This window comes from Prionailurus bengalensis, chromosome F2 (assembly GCF_016509475.1).
Source record: "Prionailurus bengalensis isolate Pbe53 chromosome F2, Fcat_Pben_1.1_paternal_pri, whole genome shotgun sequence".
NCBI classification, from domain to species: Eukaryota; Metazoa; Chordata; class Mammalia; order Carnivora; family Felidae; genus Prionailurus; species Prionailurus bengalensis.
The window spans coordinates 6,254,070-6,280,674 of NC_057353.1; the positions used below are offsets into that span (position 1 = coordinate 6,254,070).

Below are 26,605 nucleotides of genomic sequence, written 5' to 3' on the forward strand. Positions count from 1 at the left end.
CTTCAGGACACAAGGAGAAACAACAGATATGGTAAATAGTTGAATATTTTTCCCTCTTCACTTCTGTAATACAAATAAGACTGTTTAAAGGAAAAGTTAAAGACTGTAATACAGGTTTTTTTTTTACCTATGTAAATATATTTATATGTCAACTATAGAATAAAAAAGAAGAGACCTGTATGATTTCAAGTTCTTACATTTTACATAAAAGAGTACAATGTTAACTTTAATGGGAAAAGTTAAGGATGCATATACTGTGCTTCCAAAACAAGCTCTAAGAAATAAACACTACAGGGGCACCTGGGTGGCTCGGTCAGTTAAGGGTCCGACTTCAGCTCAGGTCATGATCTCACAGTTTGTGGGTTCGAGCCCCGTGTCAGGCTCTGTGCTGACAGCTCGGAGCCCGGAGCCTGCTTCAGATTCTGTGTCCCCCTCTCTCTCTGTCCCTCCCCTACTTGCGCGCGCTCTCTCTCTCTGTCTCTCTCTCTCAAAAATAAAAATATTTTAAAATGTTTTAATAAAAAAATTTAATTAAAAAAAGGAAACACTACAAAGAACATTTAAAGGTCAACAGAAAAATTAAAATGAAATTCTAAAAGGGATTCAGTTACCTCAAGAGAAGGCAAGGATGAAAGAAAGAAGAACAAAAAACAGATTAAGACCAACAGAAATAGTACAATGGTAGGCCTAAATTCAACTGTACCAATAATTATTTTCAATGCCAGTGAACTGAATGCTCCAGTTAAGAGGCAGAGGATTTGGGGATTAAAATTCAAGACTCAAGTATATGTGGTCTAAAAGAGACAGACTTTAAATATAAGACGTAGACAGGCTGAAATCAAAAGATGGAAAACCATAAGCATAAGAAAGCTGGCACGTCAAAAAGAAAGAAAAGAAACTGAAAGAAAAGACAAGAAAGCTGGCCTGTCTATATTAATTCCAAATAAAGTAGTTATCAAGAGAAAAAGCATCACCAATAATAAAGGACATTTCACAACGACTCAAGGAAATTTTCCTGTTACATCAGGAAAATGTAACATACACAGATGTATTAATAACAGAGCTTCAAAATACATAAAGCAAAAATTGGCAAAACTGAAGGGAAAAACAGACAAATCCATAAATAATAGCTGGCGATTTTAACAACTCCCACTCTTGGCAATTGATAGAACCACTAAACAAAACATCAGTGCAGAGAGGAGCTGAAAAACGCTCTTAACCACCCTGCTTTAATTTACATTTTACAGAACACTATACATCTGCAAAATATACATTCTTTTAAAGCACACATGGCACATTCACCGTGACACACCATAAGTCTTATTTAAAACAAGTCTCAAATTTCAAAGAATTGAAACTTATTAGAATATGTTCCCTGACCATAATGAAATTCAGTTAAAGACCTTAAGCTGGGGGGAGACCTAAGTTCTGATAACCTCTTCCTTTATGATACTCTTCCCTTCTTCCTTTGCTTTTTAAAGACTTTATCTATTATTTTACAAAGTTTTCTGTTGCTTTTTCCAGTTATTTTTCTTACTATCTCTTCTAACTTCAGAAACACATCAAAACACGGGACTTAAGCATCCAACTTCGTTCGGCTCAGGTCACGATCTCACCGTTCGTGAGTTCAAGCCTCGCATCGTGCTCTTTGCCCTGAGCTGCGAGCCCACTTCGGATCCTCTGTCTCCCTCTCTCTCTGCCCCTCCCTCACACATGCATGCTCGCTCGCTCTCTCTCTTTCAAAAATAAAAATAAATCTTAAAAATAATTTTTAAAAAAGAAACATATCAAAACACTTTTGCTCATATGATCCTTTGTTATTTCACTGTATATTTGCTGACTAAAGAATTAAACTTCCTAATGAAGGTATTATCATAACTCACGATTTCAACAATAACTTCAACACAATCAATATAATAACTAACAGCAGCACTACTGTGTTCTTCTAATACCACCTTTCCTCTCAGTTCTCCAAGATAACGGAACTTTGGAACTTAGGTCATACTTGATTCTCCCCTTTTCTTCCATCCTGAGTCAAATCAATGAGCCTGATCATTTTCCCTTCAAAACATCGTTTAATTTCATTTCCATTTCGTTAATAAAGAATGAAAACGAACGAATGGATCATGAAATAAGAAACTGAATTTGTGGGGCACCTCGGTGGCTCAGTCGGTTGAGCGTCCAACTCTTAATTTCAGCTTGGGTCGTGGTCTCAAGGTTCAAGAGATTGAGCCCCATGTTGGGCTCTGCACTGACAGTGCAGAGCCTGCTTGAGATTCTCTCTCTCATTCTCTCTCTCTCTCTCTCTCTCTCTCTCTCTCTCCCCCTCTCTGCCCCTCCCTGGCTCTTGTTCTCTCTCTCAAAATAAATTAACACTAAAAAAAAAAACCCAAAAACAAAAACTGAATTTGCCCAAACAAACCTAGACCATCTGGCAGGAGCTTATTCTTTAAAGGCCCCAAAACTCAGGGTGCCTGGGTGGCTCAGTCAGTTAAGCAGCCGACTCTTGAATTCAGCTCAGGTCATGATCTCACAGTTATGAGACTGAGCCCCGTGTCAGGGATTCTCTCTCTCCCTCTCCCTCAAGCATGCACACATGCGTGTTCCCTCTCTCTCTCTCTCTCTCTCTCTCTCTCTCTCTCAAAATAAATAAACATTTTTTTAAAAAGCCCTAAAATTCAATGGCATCTTCACCTCCACAAAATCAAAAGCGCAAATGTAATTTCTGCCATTGTCCAAGCAACGGTGCAGAAATCTCGACTTCACTAAGAGTGCAGTGGAATCACGTGACAACTCAGATCTTTCCTTCGCCACAACCGCTAGCCTTGTGAAATTATATGTTAAAGCAGGGTCTCTCAAACCATCTCAAACTGGGGAAGGCCAGTTACGTTTGCTTTTGACCTTCCAGCCATGGAAGTGCAAATACTTGTATAAAACATAAAAATGAATCTCCAGAAAAATGAATTTAAAAAGACATGCACAACGTAATCTCAAATTTTGTATTATTAAATTCGACAGGTATGCAACTATTCCGTCAAGGTACTGTAAGCTTCTGCCTGTTTACTCTTCCTTTCTATACGCAGCTAAGCAACGGTTCACACGCACACCATATTTGAAGTATCACTGTATAAAGACTCAGCCCAAGATGAAAAAATGACTCAATCTTACTATACCTCACCAGACCTGGTATCTATTGAGTAATGCGTAAGTTCCTGAGACAGGGAATGAGGTACAGACTTGGGAGTAAGACTTCTTTTTTTTTTTTTTTCAATTTTTTTTTTTAATGTTCTATTTATTTTTGAGACAGGGAGAGACAGAGCATGAACAGGGGAGGGTCAGAGAGAGGGAGACACAGAATCCAAAACAGGCTCCAGGCTCTGAGCTGTCAGCACAGAGCCCGACGCGGGGCTTGAACTCACGGACCGTGAGATCATGACCTGAGCCGAAGTCGGCTGCTTAACCGACTGAGCCCCCCAGGCGCCCCAAGGGAATACGATTTCTTGATAGCGATACCTCCACGCCAAAGCTCTGGGCGAAACAGCACCCCACACACTCAAACTAGGGTGGACCTCCCCGAAAGGGTTCCAACTATGAACCGCCTGCACAGGAAGATAAGTAAAAATATAAATTCTCTTATTATCTGACACACTACGTAGACTCTTGACTAAGCAGAGCCAAAAAGAGAAATAAAACTCACAATGTATGTAGAACTCTAGACCACAAATATGATCTTCGGTGTCTTTTCAGTTACTAGCTCAAAACATGCTGATTTATTTTAGGAGCTAAAGATTGACAAATCAACTTAACCAATAGAATAACATTTGCAGAGACCTGAAGTCCAGCACCTACTATGAATAAGTGAGACTGACATTTTCAAAAATAAAATCCACCGAGCCAAATGGGAAACAAAATAATTAGCAGCTGCTAGACTTTTTCAGCTCACAGCAGCTCGGCAAGCTTCCTAAAGCCTTCAGCACAAAAATTTCCTGCCTGGGTTTCAAGATGTGGGAAAAAATACATGACTAGATCATCCTTGACCTCATCGGTGAATTTTTTTAAAGGTTTTATGAATTTGAGAATGATAAAGAAAAAAGGACACGTCATTTTTTCACCTGCTGATGGTCTAAGTCAAATGGGTTTACTATGTCCTTTCTAATGACTTAATTTTAACTCAGTTGTGTACATTAAAGTTCTGGATATCTAAAGACATTCTTCTGATTTCCAGCCCTCTGTATATTCTCCTAATGACTGTACCGTCCCAAATTTAGCACAGCAGGGTCTAAAAATCTAATAGTCCTGCCAACAGACTGGGTCTAGTTTACATAATCTGAAATTAAAATTAGACAGAGCCCCGAAATCACCCTTGTAATTAGTTCCATGTGCTGTGGGTACAAAATTAAAACTGTAAATATAATTTAAATAAAATTTTCAAATCGTGTTACATATCAATAAAATATTCATGCTGCTTTTTTTTAAATGTTTGTTTATTTTTGAGAGAGAGAGAGAAAGAGAGACAGAGCATGAGCAGGGGAGGGGCAGAGAGAGAGGGAGACACAGAATCCAAAGTAGGCTCCAGGCTCCGGGCTGTCAGCACAAAGCCCGACGTGGGGCTCAAATTCACGAACTGTGAGATCACGACCTGAGCCGAAGTTGGACACTTACCCGACTGAGCCACCCAGGTGCCCCCATGCTGCTTCTTCTGAATCAAACAGGTCAGCACTGGATCTTTGCCCACGTTCAACACTAACTCAGCAAGAATGCAATTTATAGAGGTAGATGATTTAAACAGGCACACTGCTATCACTCTATGTTCTCCTCGGCAGAAAAGGCAGGGAAATAAATACAAAACTTTATGCTTACTACTGCCGGGCTCCTGTTACCTCACTGAATCCTTACCTAATCTTGAAGTGAGTTAAGTATTACTCTTTCACAGATGGAGAAATCCGCTCTAAGAGTTCAAGCCACTCTCCCAACAGCCTAGTGCCAAATTCATGCCTGCATCCATCCACCCCAGAGCATACACTCTTCCTAATACACCATACTGAAAGGAAAATCAGAAAAAGGGCTACACTATTGTACTTCTCAAATTTCCATAAAAAGCAGATAAGCTAGAGAAGTCCCAAATTAGGTTTAAAACACACACACACACACACACACAAAAACAAAACAAAACAAAACTGAGAGCCTCAGTCTGGCTCTCTAGTTCTCTGGGACTTTTTGAGCCTTTTATGTTGTAAACATTCTTCATGGTGACTTCACGAAGTCACTCCATAAAGATGAGCGTTTAAATACAAAACGAAATCATGAGAAAACGTATCTTATGTTACTCATCCTTCCACACGCTCGGTAACTAACAACACACTGCCTATTACATAATCGCCTTTAGGAAACATTTGATAGGTGAATAAATAATTCATGGAAGAGACAGGAGAGTGGGTGGGAGAAGGAGAGGGACAAGGAGACAGAGGGAGGATCTCAAAGGTAGGATTCAACTAACGTCAACTAACACCTCTCTTCTAAGACATAACAATATTAACGGTTGCTGCTTCCAATGACCCTTTTATCTCACACAATAATGGTCTAAAATGAAAATCAATATAGAAATCTACTCTGTGGAACAGAGCAGCTAAAATAAGACCCTGACCTCTACAGCAGCTCTCTCTCCCACACCTGTATTTTACCTTAAAGAGACAAGCACCCTTATCACCAAATGATCAGAAAAAATAATTTAGGATAAATGTTTACGATCATCAACATTTGGAACAGTAAATATTTTAACTTAAGAAAATATAACATACAAAAAAGGATAGGTAGACATAAACTGAAAAATACTATTCACTTCCATGTTAATTACTTAGCCAGCTGTTGACCCATTTCACAGAAAAGAAAGTCACACAAAGAAAAATAATAATGATAATAATCCAAGACATCTTTCTGACAATGTAACTGCAAAGACACTGAGTCAGGGTACTAACTTTCCTAACAATTTAGCAACACCAAATATATCTTACTTTCTAAAAAGACCTTTTTCACGACAAGTTTAGGAACAGCTTCCAATTTAGAAAAAAGCCCATGCACTAACAGAAAATTGGGACTCTCTCCCTGTAGTCTTGCTTCCCACAGTGTTTTGTTAAGCGGATTATTTAAATGAAATCCTAATATAATCAGTAATCTTAACACACTCATGAAGACGAAATGTAGGACACTCTAGGGTGAGTTCATTGTCAATGCAGAATTAGCTGCAAGCAGATATTCTCTTGTAGAATTTTACTGTTACACTTTTAAACATGGGAACCAAGCAAAGCAGCCAAAACCTTTAAAAGGAATTTCTCAGTCCATAAAGAAACCCGTAAAAAGATCACTAAATCCAGTACCACCAGTCTACTCCTATAGAAGGCTCTTCTACTCCTACCTCAGTGTTTTGTTCGGTCCCTCATGTAGTCACAATACTTACTGAGGGTCTGCTCTTTAGCCCACATTTAGTTTTTCAAAGGGCATTATCATAGGAGCATACAGCCCGAGGAGAGACTGGAGACAGATGATATCACTCTCACCAGACACGCGAACAAAGCGGAAGCATGGAGACGCGAAGCGAACTTCCCGAAGGCAGAGGGGCCGGCCCGACGGCCCAGCAAACTCGGCCTCCACTGTGCATGCCGGGCACACACACCACCACCAACCTGAGTGCACGCACTCTCTGCAGAAATTGGTGCCAAGCGCGATCTGCCCAAACCGTGAAGAGAGGAGAACCCGGGCCCCTCCAACCATTCGGGTTTTCGGTGCCCACTGCAATGCATCCAGGGTTGCTCCCCGATGTGGGAAGGGAACAAAGATCGTAAGTTACGGGTATGAACAAGAGGCTTCCATATCTGAGAGTGAAACTATGTTTAATTTACACTTTTTTCTTCATATTTTTCCATAGCATCTTTTTTAACCATAACACCGTATTATTTTTATAAACGGGAAGAAGATCAAATTTTTTTCCATTTGCTTATTACATGGCAGGTGCTTAATTTGGAATAGGGAAGTTTAATAAAACAAAGATTCCTGTAACTACAGCAGAACTAGAAGAAGGAAAAACGAGGGAGAAGATCAAAACGAAGACAAATCAAATAGGAGGAGCTTTAAGCTTTCCAAAAAATAAATATATTGAGTTGAAAGGAAGTAACTCATATTCGACCAAAATGAACAGAATTGAAAAGAGCAGCCAGCCCTGCCTCACGTCCATCCAAGGAGGCACAGCGCACAATAAAGTAGCACAAGCAGATCTCAAGGAGCCTCGCTCAGAGGCCCCGGGCTTTGGTGACACCCCCAGAGCGCCCCCAGAGTATGAACACACGTTAGGGTGAGTCAGCGACAGGGGCCGAAGGGTCTGTGCTGGCCCCACCAGGCCAGTGCCTAGAAGGGTACTACAGAGCAGCAGAGCAAACGCTCCGTTTTACAGAGCAGGTCTGTCCTTTCGGAGAGCCGGTGGCCACAAACCAGGATCGTATCTTCGAGAGCCAGACTGTGAGAGCCTGCGTGGCTCAGGCGGTCAAGCCACCGACTCTTGATTTTGGCTCAGGTCATGATCTCACTCACACTTGTGAGATCGAGCCCAGCGTGGGGCTCCACACTGGGCATGAAGCCTGCTTAAGATGCTTCCTTTCCCTCTCCCTCTGCCCCTCCCCAGCTTAAGCACACTCTCTCTCACACAGGAAAAGAAAAAAGAAAAAAGAAAAAGAGCCAGACTTATGTACTCCATTTATTCCTTTAACATTCGCTTCAGGGTGGGAGCGGGGGGCAATAATCAACCTACAAGATCAAATTACTGACAATTCCAGAAGTCAGTTTCTTTGTTAACATTTATCAACCTCTTTCCAACTTTGTACTAAAACACTCCTAGGCATCCTTCCAAAATCTCTTCAAGCCTTCTCCTCTCTGAAGCTTCTCCTAAAACCTCCTGTTCTCACCCTCCACCTCCAACAGAAGACTGTTGGAAGATCCTAATTCTAGAATTTTTCATCTAGTAAAGATGAAATACTAAAGAAATAAGAATATGGATGATGAAACACTCAAGCAGCAGAAAAGGTACATTCAATTCAGCTACTAAAACACCTCAAAGTAGAGTCTCATTAATACAACCTGCTCTGACTGAAGAACTGATTATTACCGTATCTGGACGTGACCACTCACATAAACAGTTTGCTAGAAAACCTAATGGCACAGCCAGTGTGAGGCACCACATTCCCCTGTTTCTTAAGAGTAAATTCTCAAGGGCCACAGAACAGTTCCTACATTAAAAAGAATGTATTCTGGGGGCACCTGGGTGGCTCAGTCGGTTAAGCATCCAACTTTGGCTCAGGTCACGATCTCACAGTTCGTGGGTTCGAGCCCCGCGTCGGGCTCTGTGCTGACAGCTCGGAGCCTGGAACCTGCTTCGGATTCTGTGTGTCCCCCACCCTCTGCCCCTCCCCTGCTCGTGCTCTGTCAAAAATAAATAAATGTTAAAAAAAAAAAAATTTTTTTTTTAAAGAATGTATTTTCAAATAGGGAATCAGAATTCCTCTCTCATGTGACCTACAGTTCTCCTTTTCGTGGTGTCTCTTTCCTTTAATGCTAAAGATTCCTGAGAAAATGCGCCAAGAAAAGAGAAAAAGGAGATGACAGAGTGGTGACTCTGGAGCAGACAGCACTCGCTGGAATTCCAATCGTAATGCTTACTAACTGAGGCTTACTTACTTGCTAAGCCTTGGTTTCCTCACATATAATAAAATAATTGGATAATAATGAAGATTAAATAAGTCAACACATGCAAATCACCCAATAACTTGTAACATTTATTATCCTCAGCATCGAAGACAGGTTAGCACGACGGTTAAGAGCATGAGTCCTACTGCCTGAGACTGAAGTCCCGCTCTGCTGCTTCCTAGCTTTTCTGGCAAACGCCTTAACCACTTGTGGCCTAACGCCCAGCGCATGGAGTTCTTGGGAGATTAAATGAGCACCACACTGAAAGCAATTAGAACAGCACCTGATACAAAATAAGCTCTCGATAAACATTAGTTATTATTATTAGTAACTACAAACACCTAGAAAAGGGTTACTACACATCAGGTTTAAAAATTTTAAAGGTGACCAATGCTATCAGTAAGCAATTTATAGGAGGAATATCAATAACTAATAAAAAGTATTAAACAATGCTCAGCTTCACTGTTAACAAAATACAAACTTTAAATGATTTCACTTTTCACCTCATCTTTGGTAACAATGAAAAGAAAGATCATATTAAATGCCAGTGGAAGAATGGAAAAACAGGCACCCTCAAGATATAGTTGATGGAACTGTAAACTTGCAGATTTATGAAAGGTGATTTTTTTTTTTTTAATTTTTTTTTTTTCAACATTTATTTATTTTTGGGACAGAGAGAGACAGAGCATGAACGGGGGAGGGGCAGAGAGAGAGGGAGACACAGAATCAGAAACTGGCTCCAGGCTCTGAGCCATCAGCCCAGAGCCTGACGCGGGGCTCGAACTCCCGGACCGGGAGATCGTGACCTGGCTGAAGTCGGACGCCCAACCGACTGCGCCACCCAGGCGCCCCATGAAAGGTGATTTGATGTTACCTATCAAGACTGTGAACGTTTATTGTTAGATTCAGTAATTCCACCTATAGAGCTATATCCAACAGAGGGACCTCTGGGTGACTCATGACTCCGTTGGTTCAACGTCTGACTCTTGATTTCAGCTCCGGTCATGATCTCACCTGACCTGGGTTTGTGGGTTCAAGCCCTGCGGAGTCTGCCTGGGATTCTCTCTCTCTGCCCCTCGCTGTCTCTCAAAAATAAACGTTTAAAAAAAAAAAAATGAACTATATCCGACAGAAGTGGACAGACAGGTAAAAGAAACTGCAAGCACCTCAAATGCCCGTTGATAGGACACTCGTTAAAGAAACCACTTTACATCAACACAGTAGAATACAGACATTAAAAGTTACTGGAGAACCATGTGTATGAAAATGAACACATATTCATCGCATATTGTCAACAATAAAGTCACGGGACGATATTTATAATGCGATGCCATTTTATTTTTAAATATAAAACAAAATTACACGCCTAATTATGTATTTCTCTCTGTGTGCTTAGAAAAATCTGAAAGATGTTAGTAACTATGTTTGGCACACGTAATGTGTATGCTATTTTTAAATGTAGGTAATACATCTGTACTACTTTTTTATTTTTGGTTTGTTGTCGTTTATTTAAGGAAAACGTAAGAGCAAATATTAGTTAAAAGCAGATCGCGAAGCTAATTTGGATTCGCATGCCCACCAGCAATGTGCCTTCTCTGGCTCAGTATCCCCGTTTGTAAAATGAGAAGACCAACACACTAACAATGAAAACTATAATCGCCATGGTCTAGGGCAGCAGTAAGCACTAAATGAGCTGACAAATGGAAAGTCTTAGAATGATGCATGGCACAGAGTGAGCGGTCTCTGAACAGCCCATTATTATTACTCTCCAGTGGCATCCTTAAAAGACGCTAGGGTCGGCCAAGCTACCCCTCAGAAGCCCAACAAATCCTAAGGTGACCAACAAAATAATCGACACACAACTACGACAGCAAATGCACTGGGTCTGGGCAGGCAATTAACAATACTTTATTTCAGTGTTAAGTTGCCTGGCAGCCAGAAGACCTAGCTTTCAGAGTCTGGCTCAGCTCCCCATCTCGTTCTCAACTCCCTCATCTGTTCAAGGGAGTTTTATATACATATATATATATAATTATATCCAGAATCTGAACTACAACTCTGTACTAAAATAAGGGCCCTTTAAGAGAAAAAAACTTCCTCAACGGTCTCTTGGAACACACTGCAACCAAAGAGGATTTCGTCCACATGAACATCATACAATGACATTTCCCACGAGCTTTTTATAACTCATATATTTTATCCATTTAATGGCTTCTCCCCAACCCCATCCTATTATATGGCTTTGCCTCAATCCCACAATATATATACATTAGTGAGGTTTGCCTCTATGTTCACCAACACCCATAGTTTGATAACTACACGGAGAACAATCAGTTTTTTCCCGCCTGCTAAAAGCCCTCAAATATATACTCCACAGGGAAAATGCCTCACACGTACACACACACACACACACACACACACACACACACACATCATAAAAAAAAACCCCCACAAAACACTTACACGGAATGCTGCGAGAATGATTCTTGTCACCTTCTCTTTGACAGATTCTTGAAGGATATCAGACAGGACAGGAATGATATTATAGCGCCGCAGGTGTTCACACATTTGGGGACTGAATGCCAGGAGCCATATTGAAAAAATCATTTGATACTGGAGTTGAAAGCCACACTTGTTACTCAAAACTCCCATTATGCTGAAAAGGAACACATAGTAAGAAAACATTTACTACAACCGTGCAACAAGAGAGAAGAAATAATTGCCTATTCTCTTTTTGCACTACTGGAACAAGCCCTTCTGAATTATGTCGTTTTCTTTTCTGCCAGAAATAACAAGCAAGTTAGGCGCCTACTTATAGACGGCCACTTCCAGCACAGCCTCACTTAAGTCTTCCCTAAGGTCACGAGATTTCTGGAGCACCTGAGTGGTTCAATCAGTTGAGGGTCCAACTCTTGATTTCGGCTCAGGTAACAACCCCCGGGTTGCAGGATCATGCCCCACATCAGGCTCGTGCTGGCATTGGATCCTGCTTGGGATTTTCTCTCTCTCTGTTCCTCTCCCCTGCTTGCACACACTCCCTCTAAAGTTTAAAAAAAAAAAATTCTTTTTTCTTAAGATTTCAGCATTCAGCAGCACTTGCTGCTGGAAAGCAGTAAGAAATGAAACATAAATTTGCAATAATACAGCAGAGGAAATGGTAAGACCGACGGACAGACATTAAAGAAGTTACAATCAAAAGGACTTGGTAACACAAATAGCTGTACATCTTGGTGAAGTCCTAAGGTATACCAAGATTTTGAGTCTGGGTAACCAAGAGGTTCATTTTTAGCTTTAAAAATATTTAGGAGACTCATACAGAGAAAACAGGATGATTTTGGAAAAAAAAAAAAACTGTCATGAGCCTGAATAGGACATAGCCCATTGGGGGTAAAACTTCAGAAGCTTCTTTTTTTTTTTTCTTAAGTTTATTTATTTTGAGAGTGAGGTGTGAATAGGGGAGGGGTGAAGAGAAAGGGAGAGAACGAGAATCCCAAGCAGGCTCCACACTGTCACCACAGAGCCCGATGAGGGGCTCAAATTCACAAACCGTGAGATCATGACCTGAGCCGAAAATCAAGAGTCTGATAAGCTTAACCAACTGAGCCATCCAGGTGCCCCAAACCTCAGAAGTTTCTCATTCAACCTCCCATTTTACTGATAAGGAAATTGGGAAAGCTATATGGAAATGAAAGAGATTACATCAAGGAAAACAACTAAGGAAATTTCCACAGGAAATGCCTACATTTAAACAAGAAAGAAGAGAAACTACCAGATTAGATCATTAAAAAATGACCAGAGGGGTTAAGGGGAACTCCTTAAGGGGTTAAGAGGAAAACCTACCGAACGCACAGCACAAAGACTGAACCGTAATGTAAACAGGGACCTTAGTTAGTAAGAGTATATTAGTATCGGCTCGTCAACTGAAGGAAACTGATGTAAGACGTTCTTAACAGTGAAAACTATGGGGCAGGTAGATAAGAAAATTCTGCACTTTCGATTTTTCTGTAAACATAAAAGTGCTCCCAAAAGTCGATTAAAAGAAAGAAAGAAATGTTTAAAATCTGACTTCACAATCTACAACCGCTAGCTTAGTGGAAGGCTTGCATTTGTGCCATTTTCCCATCTTTAGGATTCCTTCCTATACAGTTACAAATTCGCTGAACTGCCCTTCATTTTCTCATGCGTGATTTCTCCCTCACATCTTTTCTATTTTGAGTTGTTACTTAAGACTTGCTTTTAATACTGATGTCAGTAGGATACATCACGTAAAATATCTTACATAAAATAAAGTCATTTTATCCCATCAGTACCCCGGTACCCAGCTTCCTTTTGCCCTCTGATTATTCCACTGATGAAGGGAAGCCTTCCACACTTTGCTCCGTGACGCTGTGGCTGGAACCGGAAGCCACAGTTCTGCTTTGCCAGCTGGGTCTGCCAGCAAGAGCCGCTAGGGGCTGACCGCCAGGACAGAGGAACAAGAGGCTTTGTCCTGTTGGCTCCCTGCTCCCGGGGGGGGGGGGGGGGGGGGGGGGGTAACACTCCAGCTACATTTCTTCACCGGGGCAGCGGCAGCCGTTTTTTTTCCGTGGCACCGGCTGAATTCCTTTTGCAACAGCGCTGGCCGCACAGCCTCACTGCACACCCTCAGCGATACCAACACCAGCCATTTAGGTCCCTGACCTATGAGGCCCTTCCTCTGAGCTCAGGGACATAAGCCCTGGTTTAAACTTCAGTTTACACAGACTCCTTGAAGCGTATGAATTTTAGTAATTCCAATCTCTTATCTGTTCCCCAACTTTAGGGGTTGTGTCTGTACCTTCCACTGTCTCTGACACTTGAGAGTTTTTTTGTTTTCAGAAACCTAGTTAACAAGTTTGTAATTAACAAGTTCTTGATATTAAATTATCTCTAAAAAAAAAAAAAAAAAACTGTAAGTGACCAGAGGGCTTAAAAACAGCTCGCATTGTCGCTGAAATAAAGACAGAAAGCTTTCAAAGGAAGGAGCAATCAACAATGATGAACGCTGCAGAGAAATTTCAGAGTTCAATATGTGTCTACACTGTACAGGATTGTGTTGAAAAAATAAGTAAGTCTTCTACATCCAAATAGTAACCACCGAAAGAACTCCAATGAAGCAAAATAAAGTTCCTATTTACCAGAGTAAGGAAGGGTTTCCCTTAGGGGCAGGGAACCCTAACTCCAAAGACAATGGAGGTCCAAGGGCATGCTAAGGGGACTCCAAGGACACAAAGGCCCAAGATAAACCTGAATACAGTAATTTCACAAACATCTGTTGAAAATCTACGTGGCAGGTACAGTGCAAGGCGTGGGAGACATAATGGGGGGCAAAAACAGACCCTACCCATGCTTTCAAGGAGCTCAGAGTCCAGTGGGGAGGCAGGATTCCCAGAGTGGATTCAAGGGAAGGATTCTCCCTTGAGCAGAGACCTGAAGAATGGATAAGTACAGATCCCCATCTCTCAACTACCCCTCTCAAACCGAGGAGCTTAATATTATTTTTAAAGTCACTGAAAAAGTTACTCAATGATGCTATAGGATCCTAAATGCTACCTTGGTTTGCTATTTAATATTTTCCAACTAGATTATAATTTTTTAAGGAAAGAGACCACATACGTTTCTTTGTATTCCCTATAATATACAGTGCACCATTACGCAAAGAGTCCAAAAAATACAAATTACTGTCAAATCCAAAATAGAAGGCCAAGGTCCATGAGGCCAAAATTATTAGTTAGTATCCTGTGTTTTTAATTAAGGCTTAAAAAACAAATCAAGCCAGTGCAGGGCTAGGGAGACCAAACAGCGGATTTACTGGCTGACTTGTGCACTTTTAGCTGGCTGATGCTCTTTACACCCACGAGCACCTCACACCTTATCACACAGCATCACCTAATAATGTTCTGATGTTTAAAAAAAAAAAAAATCTTAGGGGTGCCTGGGTGGCTCAGTCAGCTGAGCGTCTGACTTCAGCTCATGATCTCGCAGTTTGTGGGTTTGAGCCCCGCGTTGGGCTCTGTGCTGACAGCTCGGAGGCTGGAACCTGCTTCAGAGTCTGTGTCTCCCTCTCTCTCTGCCCCTCCCCCGCTCATACTCTGTCTCTGTCTCTCAAAAATAAATGTTAAAAAAATTTTTTTAATTAAAAAAAATTTTTTTTAATCCTAAAAAAAGTAAAAAAAAAATAAAAATTACCTTCCTTTATGTCAGACTTTCTTATATACTACTTTACACTTATAAAATACTTCAACTCCAGTTGAATCTGTGGAGGCAATTGTCCTAGAAAAGCCCTCTTTTAGCTCCAGTATTTAATGAATCAATAGTAACGTTCAGACTTTCTAGTGAAGTCAATATGCAAGATAATGCAAAGTATATTTTCAGTCTTACATAGGAATATAAATAGCCAGAAATAGTGTTGTATCATTCACATAATAGGCTTTTTAACAAAAAAAATAAAAAAAATTATACAGATAAAAATGTTCTGGAGTTCTGTTTTGTTTCAAGTTTTTATTTAAATTCAGTCAGTTAACATATAGAGTAATATTGGTTTCAGAAGTAAAATGTAATGATTCATCAATTATAGGTAACACACAGCGCCCAGCACAAGTGCCCTCCTGAACACCCACCACCCATCTAGCCCAACCCCCACCCACCTCCCCTCCAGCAACCCTCAGTTTGTCCCCTATAATTAAGAGTCTCTTATGGTCCGTTCTTCCAGAAAGGCTATACTTGAGGTTTTCTCCTCACATGACTCCTAATTGTGATTTGAGGAATTCCAAAAACAAGAAAAGAAACAAAGAAACCTTTCAATTCTAAACAAAAGAAATGGACAAGTAGAAAGTACATGGTTTGTTTCTTTAAAGGTGAAAAGATTAAGTGACTTTTTTAGATTGCTATACTATCAGCAAGTTAACATGTTATACCTTGATTAACGCCCTCTCTCAACCTAAACGTCTCTATTATTTTTGATTACTTTAAATCTAATGAGCAGTCATTAGTATGTCAAAATGGATATGCTGAACACAATGTGTCCCTGTGCTTGTTGCTAACTGAAACAGTTAATAATACTGCTTACTGTCCTCCGAAATACTGCAGTAATTAGAATAGCCACATTTGGTTAACTTCGGTATTTGGGTTTATTTTCTGAGCAATTCTAACTATGTGTAGAAATTGCTGTTTCACGACTTTTATTCTGTTTTCCAGATCTTCCAGGGAACAAAAAAAAATCTATTTTGTATGTAACAGAATGAAATTCAATTTATTCTTCAAACACTATACAGGTCTATTGGATCCATTCATAAACCTAAGATGCGCTTACGGGATCTCAGTGCTTTTAGGTTGCCCGTAATTTGAACAATTACAGTATTTTATTATCCTAAATATTATTGCATCATTATACATTCATTATTCCCAACTATGCTTAAAAATAAAGACTAAAATATAAGAAAATCGGAGAATGATGCAATCACCTAGGAAGATGATATAATAATAACGAAATAATTATCCTTTCTACTCCATTGCCCCGAATATTGCATCCTTCTTCCAACTTTATATGTCATCCTTGCACAGGGGACAAGCTGATCTCTGTGTCGCTCCTATGTTAGTATGTGTGCTGCTGAGGCGAGCACTGCATCATTCGAAACGAAGGTAAAAAGGCTGGAAACACCGTCTCCGTCTCCGTAGTCTACCTTTAGGTTTCTGCGCAATAAGAAAAGCAACATCGTAGTCCTGAAACTGCTATTCTTAGGAAAGTTCGCGTCCACAGTCAGCCTTCGGCTGGCTTCCAGGAACTTTAGTGGTAAACAACTTCCTACACTGATACAAAACTCTCCCTAAATGACAGAGATGGCTTACTGCACCTAAACAATATATTCTGGAGTCTGGAATTTTGCTGCGTGGTAGGCAGAGGGTGTCTGATAAACCTCCAATAAAAGCCATAGGTGCTTGGGGTGCCTGGGTGGCTCAGTCCGGTAAGTGTCCAACTTCGGCTCAGCTCATGATCTCGCGGTTTGTGGGCTGGAGCCCCGCGTCTATGTGCTGACAGCTCCGAGCCTGGTGCCTGCTTCGGATTCTGTGTCTCCCTCTCTCTCTGACCCCCCCCCCCACCTCCAGCTCATGCTCTGTTGTGTGCGCGCACTCTCTCTCTCTCTCTCTCATAAACATTAAAAAAAAATTTGAAAACCACAGGTGTTTACTCTCTACAGGGATTCCTGGGCAGAAACGTCACACAAATGTTGCTACATTTTCACCACTGGGGAAAAAGTAGGCCGTGCAACCCCCCACTACTGCGGGGAGAGAACATACGGAAGCCTAACATGGATTCCTCCAGACGCGGCCTGATCCACTGTGTCTCTAAAAATAAATCCCAGCCGTGAGAATGACTACATGCTGGGTCCCTTGAGTCCTTCCGCTGAGTCTCCTGACACTGTGTGAACACTGCAAATTCAAAGAATTCAGAACTTTTTATTTTCCATCCATAATGACAATTACCTGAGGAAGGTGTCTCATAATTATTAGATGAATCAGAAGTTGAAAGCAGAGACAGACGGCATTCTATTAACAATGATGATAAAATTGGTCACATACGTGAAACCTCAAACTGTGAGTTTTCAGCTGACTGTATCATAAATGCATTTTCTCAAACTCAAGAGGCAATAAGTGAAAATATGTTTCTAAGGACAAAGAAAGGAAATAGGGTATTCTCACCTATTTAGCTGTTCAACGTGAAAGCCTCCAACGATATTTTGCAACAAGAGCCTGCACCATTCCATTTTGCTAAAAGGATATGTGATGGTTTTCTTTCATCTTTTATGATGTTGGTGCACCAAAACTCACTTACTACAAAAAGACTTACCATGAAAAAATTCTTACAGAATTTCTAATGGTTGTTTTTCACTATTGTTTTATTTATAAGTCTATCAATTATCCATAAAATGACCAAATATATATATTTTTGAAAACTGTCCACATGGCAAATTGTGATCACTGTTTTTCCTGACATACTGAAGGCTAAATAAGTATAAAAAGATTGAAATTTTACATGTTAATATAAGATTACTAATTTGTTAGGGCACCAGGTGGCTCAGGCAGTTAAGTGTCCCCCTCTTGATTTCCACTCAGGTCATGATCCCACAGTTCGTGAGACTGAGTCCCACATCAAGCTCCATGCTGAGAATGGAGCCTGCTTGGGATTCTCTCTCTCTCTCTCTCTCTCTCTCTCTCTCTCTCTCTCTGCCCCTCCCGCACTGTGCTCGGTCTCTCTCAAAATAAATAAACTTTTTTTAAAAAAGGATTATTAATTTACTGAGTCGATGATAATTGAGTAGTTGATGACAATTCTAGGCAATTCATAAGGAAAGCCATTTGAGAAAGTCACCCAGCTAAGGAAGTGTCATGCAAACACTGGCTGGGAAGACCCCTCTGGCAGGTGCATGCCTACAGTGGAAATGGAGGCACCAGCCTAGTCGTGTGACAGCCCAGCAGCAGGAGATCAATTGGGTCCTCTTTCTCACCAGCGAACCTCTGCGGACAAACTAGCTTCCTGAAGCATTTTCCAACAGATAAACATCTTCATCAACCCAAAAGAGCGTCTAATTGAAGAGCATGAGATCTCGGGGCGCCTGGGTGGCTCAGTCAGTTAAGCGTCCGACTTCAGCTCAGGTCATGATCTCACAGCTCATGAGTTCAAGCCCCACATCGGGATCTGTGCTGACAGCTCAGAGCTTAGAACCTGCTTCAGATTCTGTGTCTCCCTCTCTCTCTGCCCCTCCCCTGCTCACGCTCTGTCTCTCTCTCTCGAGAATAAATAAACATTAAAGAAAAAAAAAAAGCATGAGATCTCCCATAATGAATAAATAAATAGACTTTCTGGTAGTAAAAGAGAGCATTGTTTGTTTTGGTGTTGGGGGGAGTTCTCATATAAGTACATTTGCTAACCTGAGAGGGCAGCCCCTCAAGGTTTCTGAGCCTGCAGATTAGGACCCCACAGAGAATGGGCTAATTACACAGCATTACAAAGAATGGGTCACATTCATTTTTCTGGATAAGACCTTTTCTTGCTGATTTTTGCCTGCATTTACCACAAGATATTTTATAATTGTTTTTTTGTTTTTTGTTTTTTGTTTTTCTATTCTGAGTACCTAGAATTTGTTCTGTCAAGCATCAGGCTTTTAAGAGTCCTTAACCTCTTACAAATAGCACAGACCAAGTGAGGGGGAGGGGAAACATTTCATTTAGGAGTTACGGACTTCCATGAAGGTTAGCATAATCCACTGCTAAACAGCCTTAAAAAAAAAAAAAAACAAAAAACTCCCTTTAGATGACTCAGTGCATTAATTTCTTTGCAAATGTCAAGGAGGGAAGCTTTTAAATGTTACTCGACGTTAAAAGCGAAAGGGCACTCACCAGCTCACCCCATCCGCTTCTACCCAGGCAAAGCGGTACTCATTGACCCGAAGCATCAGCTGCAGACACCCGGCGACGCACTGCACGTACTGAGAACTCTACACAAGCAGAAGGACAAGGTTTCAGGTTGAAGAGCACTTAAAGGCGTGGATCGTGCATACACGGAAAGTCTGGATTTTTTTTTTTTAGCTAGAGGTTCTTATCATCAGAACGTCCAAAAGCCCCTAATATACCTTCAAAAACCAACCTTCGTTTTTGCTTTTCTCTCTACCTCCTAGAGATGGGGCTGTTTTTCTCTGCCAGGTTAAACCTACATAGCTCAAGAGTACTCAGCACACAGGGAAATCAAGGAAAAAAAGTAACCCTTTCCTTGTTATGGTTTGGTAAGTGTTATCTCGCAATGTCTCACTTAGCCCTGACCGGGGGCACCGTAGAGACAATACTGCTCTTCATAACCGTAGAAATGTTGAATAAGATTAAAAAGATAAAACTCTACGCTTGGACATGGGCCTGTACTTAAACAGACGTAAGTCACTGAACCTTCCCAATACTCGATAACCTTTGTCCTTAATGAGGATGACACCCCACACATCCCGAAGGAGTGTTGTTAGGACTAAGTTAAGTAATGCCTTTAGCATAGAGCCAGGCATTGCACAGAAATGCAATAAATGCGGACTTCAAAAAAACAACCACCATACAGCACATAAGAAGTCGAAACATTTGAAAAAGGTGCTCTATCATTTTTAACAGCTATCAGTTCCACAGCACTGTTCTAGAAAAACTGAGGTTAAATCTGGAACTTGAGATAGACAGGAATAATACCCCCAGGAACAATGCAGGCACCTCCATTTTAGTAAAGCTAATAGCAACACTCGGCCTGGGTTCTTGTCCAAATATTTACCATGAACCTCCCGCCCCCCATCTAGAAGAACAGAGAGAGCAGAGGAAGCTGCACTCTAGCCTTAAAGAACATGCTAATAAAAGAAAAGAAAATGGAGAGAATCACGGATGTTATAGAAATTCACAAAACCTAATATACACGCTGCTACTAGGCTCTGTGTTTTCAAAGTTCGTTAAAACCTAACACTTCAAAGAAATTCCAGGCATTCGATCACAAAAACACAACGATATAAGTACATTTGGTGGAAGTATCAAAGGATATCAAGAAAACGTTATCTTAGATTTTAAAAGTAGTGAACGGTTTCCCAAAAGCACGATATATCCATTAATACAATTTGCCTGAAAACTCAAAACATTAACAGAAATGACCAAAAAAAAAAAAAAAAGTGAATTTTCAGTTCTAAAATAATCTTCCATAATGGGAAAACACGTTATTTTTCCAATTTAGTCAGAAGGTAGTAATCCTTTTTGAAAGATGAATTCCATTTTTCTTGTTTAGAGGGATAGCCTAAGCAAGGTTTCCGCATATAATGAATAAAAATGCAACCTAGGGCACTCTCTCCTCTTCCATTTATCATCAACTTCCTCTCAACAAAAAAAAATTTTTTTTAATGTTTTTTTTGGTTTTTGGTTTTTGGTTTTTTTTTTGAGAGAGAGAGAGAGAGAGAGAGAGAGAAAGAGAGAGAGAGAGAGACAGAGCATGAGTAGGGGAGGGTCAGAGAGAGGGAGACACAGAATCTGAAGCAGGCTCCGGGCTCTGAGCTGTCAGCACAGAGCCCGATGCGGGGCTTGAACTCACGGACCGTGACATCATGACCTGAGCCGAACTGGACGCTTAATCAGCTGAGCTACCCAGGCGCCCCTCAACACATAAATTTCTTGGTTCACTGTAAGCCTATTTTCCTGTCCATTTTACTATGCTACATTGAAATACATGATACATTTCAAATATGGATTCTTCATTGTCATACAGCTTCCGATTCATATTATAAATGCGCATATTAAAGATCCTGGCTCTAAAACTGTACTCACGCCTATTATACATAATGAGGGAGTCCAAATGCCAGTCCCAAAATCACTTTCAAAGTATACAGTAAAGGCAACATTGGCAGATAATTGAATTACTGCCTTCAATTAAACAAATTATATCACTTCCTTACCTGTCACTTGTACTGCCCTATTACTCTCATGTATAAAAATTACTCAACCATTTTTTTTTCTAAATAAGGCTTCGATCAAGCCAACAAATCACCGTCTCTAGTCCCAGACAAAGGTAATTCAATACTGCTAAAGAAAATCATACAATCCTGCAAAGCCGTCAGGCAATTCTAGACTGTTCTCTCTGCCACTCACACATTCACCGCTAACCTGTCCCACTCTCTTCCCTCACTCTCAGCACTATGAGAAAATATATGGACCATTACTTAAGAGATTCCCCAGCTGCCAACATCTCACCCCAAAAACTGAACTATACTTACAGCCATTCTTGCCCCTCTCTCGCCTAGGAGACGGGAAAACTTCCTGTCCATGACCCTCAGCCCCAGCCAACATGTACATCCCATTCCGCCCACGTGATGTGTCGTCCATCAGACCCCTCTCCTACACCTTCGGTCTCTCGGATTGGTTTCCTCTCCTCAGCCTCTAAATATACTCAATCCTTTCCCACCTTAAAGTCCCTAAACTTTGTACCAACCTCTGCATCTCTCTATCTCCCAATACAGAAATGTTTCTTTTTTTTTAATTTTTTTTTTAACGTTTTATTTATTTTTGAGACAGGGAGAGACAGAGCATGAACAGGGGAGGGCCAGAGAGAGGGAGACACAGAATCGGAAACAGGCTCCAGGCTCTGAGCTGTCAGCACAGAGCCCAACGCGGGGCTCGAACTCACGGACCGAGAGATCATGACCTGAGCCGAAGTCGGCCGCTTAACCGACTGAGCCACCCAGGCGCCCCCAGAAACGTTCCTTAAAAGAATCGTCACCAAATTTTTACTTTTGTATCTTATCACCCACTAATAATGACAATAATAATGCTTGGATCACCAGTGACCTTAAGAGTTTCTACAGTTACTTTCACCTGAGAACCAGACCTCTACCTCCGACTACTGACTGCACAGCTCTCTCCCCATTCTCTTCTCCGTCTGCATTGGCTCACCTGCTGCCAAGTCTTAGACCAACTGTTAACTCCTCCGCCATGAACGGAAGGCGGTAATACACAGCATGAGCGTGAGGAACAAAGGCTCTCGCGCCAGCCCATCACACTCAGCCACTTACAAGCCACGTGACCTTGAATGAGCTTCCTACCTATAAAATGGTGATAACAGGACAAATCCCATGGAATGTGGGTATAACTTCATTAGTTCATGTACGAAAGAGTTTTCGGTGGTATCCGTCATTCAATATTCAATACATATCTGCTTCTGCATCTACTACTGTATTCTCATTTCTCCAGATGGAATTAATTGCTTCCTTGTGCCACACATAAAACTCTATTCTTGCCCTTTGTGTGAGTATTGGGGGGGGGGGGCGCGCACACATGCACGCCATTTGGCTTTAAGAGGAAAAAAGCAGAACGTGAAGTTAAAAAAATTTTTTTTCTTCAATGTTTATTTATTTTTGAGAGACAGAGAGACAGAATGCAAGCTGGGGAGGGGCAGAGAGAGGGAGACACAGCATCCGAAGCAGGCTCCAGGCTCTGAGCCGTCAGCACAGAGCCTGATGTGGGGTCGAACCCATGAACTATGAGATCATGACCTGAGCCAAAGTCGGATGCTTAACAGACCGAGCCACCCAGGCACCCAAGAACCTGAAGTTTTAACATATATTTTGTCCAAGTGAAGTGATTTTAGTTTTCTGCCTACCAAGATACTGTTTCTTTAAAAAAGGACAAAATATAGAAGCCCCCAAATTCCATACTGTCATTTCCCTTAAGCTGATTTCTGTGATAATTATAGAAATGTACAACTGTCCTCCATACGGTTCAATGTGAACACAATCTTGATCTTCCTGCTGTATATATTTTTCTTTCTGCTAGCATTTCCGATTCTATCAGGACATTAAAAAGTATTCTCAGGGCACCTGAGTGGCTCAGTAGTTAAACATCTGACTCCTGATTCCAGCTCAGATCATGATCGATCTCATGGTTCGTGGGATCAAGTCCCACATCAGGCTCCATGTTAACAGTGCAGAACCTGCTTGGGATTCATTCTCTCCTCCCCCTCCTCTCTCTCTGCTCCTCCCTGCCTCTCAAAATAAATAAGTAAACTTAAAAATAAATAAATAAAAAGTATTCTTGAAAAAGCTGCAGTTGCTAATTAGGAAACCCTGAAATGTCAAAAGATTTCAAACAAAGACAAACTGAACAAGAAGCGAAAGGCAGAGAAACAGTCTATCTTGCAGGATGTTATCACAAACCACCATCACAGACGCTGATGAAGCAGTGTTTGAGGTAATCAAAGATTGCTCCTTCCACACAGAAATGCCACAAGAGAGAATCAAACAAGAAAGAGATCTCCGTGCCGTCCCTTGGAGCAGTACCAGAGCCTCGCTTTTCCAGCTGACCTTTCCTGACCCCATGCTTGGAACACCCAAGGGTGACAGGCACCATCACTATGTAAGCTGCTTCCGGGTACTAGGTACAGTTAGAAACTAGACAAATAGTACAGAATCTCATTAATATTTGTGTATTAATATGACTTGTATCGACCTGAATTTTACATGAAATTCTTTGCACATATTTAGGATTAAAAATTCAATCAATACAGAACAAGCATGAAAGAAAACATCCCTCTTCTCATCCCTCAGTACCATTCCTACGATGTAATCACTGTTAGTAGATATTCTGTGTAATACTGTAGCAAGTTTCTATGCATTATACGTTCTTTTTTGAAAAAAAAAATAAGATTATACTATAACTTTCACTTACAAGTTTCTTTTTCCATTTAATCTTATACATAGAGATCTACTGCATTTTTAACCATTTACATAAAGATTTTAACCCCCCTGTGCTCTCTCAACTTTGAAGAAGTATTCCCTAATTCAACAGCGTCTATTTGGTTGCTTATATTATCTGATAAGCAGAAGGGATTCCACTTTATTTTCACATGTATTTGTCCTTAGAATCCAACCAAAGACGAAGAAGCCCATTTGCCCTTGGAGTTGTAGAAAAACTGCTTGACAGCTACAACCTCAGATTGCCTGCACGGTCAGAAACTAGTAAGGGACATAAGGCCTCCATCTTTCTAAGTTCTCAACTATTCCCCAGAAAGACTCTACAGGTCTATACTCAATATTCATTCAACAGGTATTTACTGAGTGCCTTCTATGTGCAAGACACTGTTCTTGCACTGGACACATGACCATGAACAAATAGACCACAATCCCTTCCATCAGGGAGTTTACAGTCCAATGCAGAAAGAGGAAAAGTACACACACACACACACACACACACACACACACACACACAGTAAATTACAGAGCGCACTGGAATCTGACAAATCCAATGCAACAAAAATACTGTTAAGAAAAGGAAACAGGAGGGGCGCCTGGGTGGCGCAGTCGGTTAAGCGTCCGACTTCAGCCAGGTCACGATCTCGCGGTCCGGGAGTTCGAGCCCCGCATTAGGCTCTGGGCTGATGGCTCAGAGCCTGGAACCTGTTTCCGATTCTGTGTCTCCCTCTCTCTCTGCCCCTCCCCCGTTCATGCTCTGTCTCTCTCGGTCCCAAAAACAAATAAACGTTGAAAAAAAAAAATTAAAAAAAAAAAATTAAAAAAAAAAAAAAGAAAAGGAAACAGGAAATGCAGAGAGGGAGATGTGGAAATTCTCATACTTTGTTGATGGAGCTGTACATTGACTTAACACTGATTGGCAACATCTACTAAACTTACATATACCTTACAACCCAGCAATTCCATTCTGTTACACAGGATCTCTGGAGGCACCTGCTGCTGAGGAGACAAGTGACAGAAGCCCAGGAAAGTAAACAAGCAAGGCGTGCAGCCATCGAGGGAGCAGTGCTGACGCTCTGGTAAGCACTGCTTACCAGGCCCGGTGCCAGGCTGGCCTCCTTCCCGTGGCTGCTCTGTGCCATGTGACTCCCCCTCTTAATATGCTTCCGTGGCTTCTTTCCCCTGCCAAGGAGAAGTTCTAAAGCCCTCTGTGATCCCTAAGGCCCTGAATGTCCTGGACCTGCCTCATCTCCCCACCTGCTCTCCCTCCCCTGCGATGTTCTCCACACGCTTCCCTCCACTGGAGGCGCAGGCTTATCCCCTGCTTCCTCAGGAAGCCTGAGCAAACTGGCCCCAGATGAGACCACCCCCCCCCGCCCCCTCGTGGACCCGTGCTCCTTTCCTACAAGCCTTGCCACAAGGGTACTAAAATAATCAAAGAGCCTAATTAACTTGTCTAATGCTGTCCTCCCTGAGTAAAATGAAGGCCTGTGAAGCCAGGAGTCCTGCCCATCCTGTTCAGTGCTACTCTTTCAGAACCATGCACTGTACCTGTTGGCACTCAATACATGGTTCTTTGTTTTAAGTTTATTTATTTTGAGAGAGAGAGAGAGAGAGAGAGAGAGCAAGCAAGCAGAAGAGAGAGGGAGAGAGAGAATCCCAAGCAGGCTCCACACTGTCAGCACAGAGCCTAACACGGGGCTCGAGCTCACAAACCATGAGATCATGACCTGAGCCGAAATCAAGAGTCAGATGCTTAACCGACTGAGCCACCCAGGTACCTCAATACCTATTTCTTGATTGAACGAACAAACGAGAAATACAAACAAACGTCCTATCTTACACAAATTCCAAATGAATGGGGCTCTAACAGAGATGGTTCAGTAACTGAAAGTTTGGCCAAAATATTATGCTGATAACAATACTGCAGAAATACATACAACATAGCACTATTATTCTATTTCCTTTTGGAGCCAAAACTGAATCTGTTTGGTAGTATGGATCTTATGAAATTGTCTAGTATTTTCTTTTATCTCAATTTAAGAACTAATATGAATTGCTAGTCAATTCTGGCTGCACCTTATATCATCCTATTTTACTAGAAAATATTTATGATAAAAGCACTCACTTAGGCAGATAATAGTTGCCATTTAAATTGCTAAGGTAGGGGCGCCTGCGTGGCTTAGTCAGTTAAGCCAGGTAATTTTGGCTCAGGTCATGGTGTCACAGTTCATGGGATAGAGCCCCATGTTGGGTTTTGCTAGCCCTCCCCTGTACTGTCTCTCTTTCTTTCTCAAAATAAATAAGTAAACTTAAAAAAAAAAACTGTCAAAAAATAAATTAAGAATTTTTAATAAAAACAATTTATTAACCCATGTATTTTTCAAAGCCCCTTCAAACAAAAATTAAAATTAAAAATAAAAGGGAAATACTATGATACCAATTTTTCAAAATGAGGCTTAAAAAGGTGATATAATTTGTTGAAATTAAAATAGCGAGTTAATCTTGGATTGGCACTAGGAGTCCACTCTCTTATGCTTAAGCTAGAGTTCTCTGTGCTACACCAGACATCCCGGGCTGAGAATTGGCCACAACAAGCCCTCTCACTGCAG

General features: G+C 41.2%; 1 protein-coding gene, 1 long non-coding RNA gene and 1 other non-coding gene across 5 annotated transcripts in view; 1 reads left to right on the plus strand and 2 right to left on the minus strand.

Moving 5' to 3' along the window:
- Positions 1–26,605, minus strand: part of ATP6V1H (ATPase H+ transporting V1 subunit H) — a 109,594-nt gene that overhangs the window by 52,822 nt on the left and 30,167 nt on the right. For all 3 annotated transcript variants that reach the window (XM_043601071.1, XM_043601073.1, XM_043601072.1), the window contains 2 exons: positions 19,147–19,244; positions 11,194–11,386 (listed from right to left, as the gene is read on the minus strand). In XM_043601071.1, coding sequence (XP_043457006.1) covers positions 11,194–11,386; positions 19,147–19,244 — 291 coding nt within the window. The remainder of the gene's footprint in view (positions 1–11,193; positions 11,387–19,146; positions 19,245–26,605) is intronic.
- Positions 6,903–11,189, plus strand: LOC122495411. The gene is made up of 2 exons (XR_006300439.1): positions 6,903–9,348; positions 9,590–11,189. It is a non-coding gene; the product is annotated as an uncharacterized LOC122495411 (long non-coding RNA).
- Positions 16,267–16,370, minus strand: LOC122496185. The gene has a single exon (XR_006300721.1). It is a non-coding gene; the product is annotated as a U6 spliceosomal RNA (small nuclear RNA).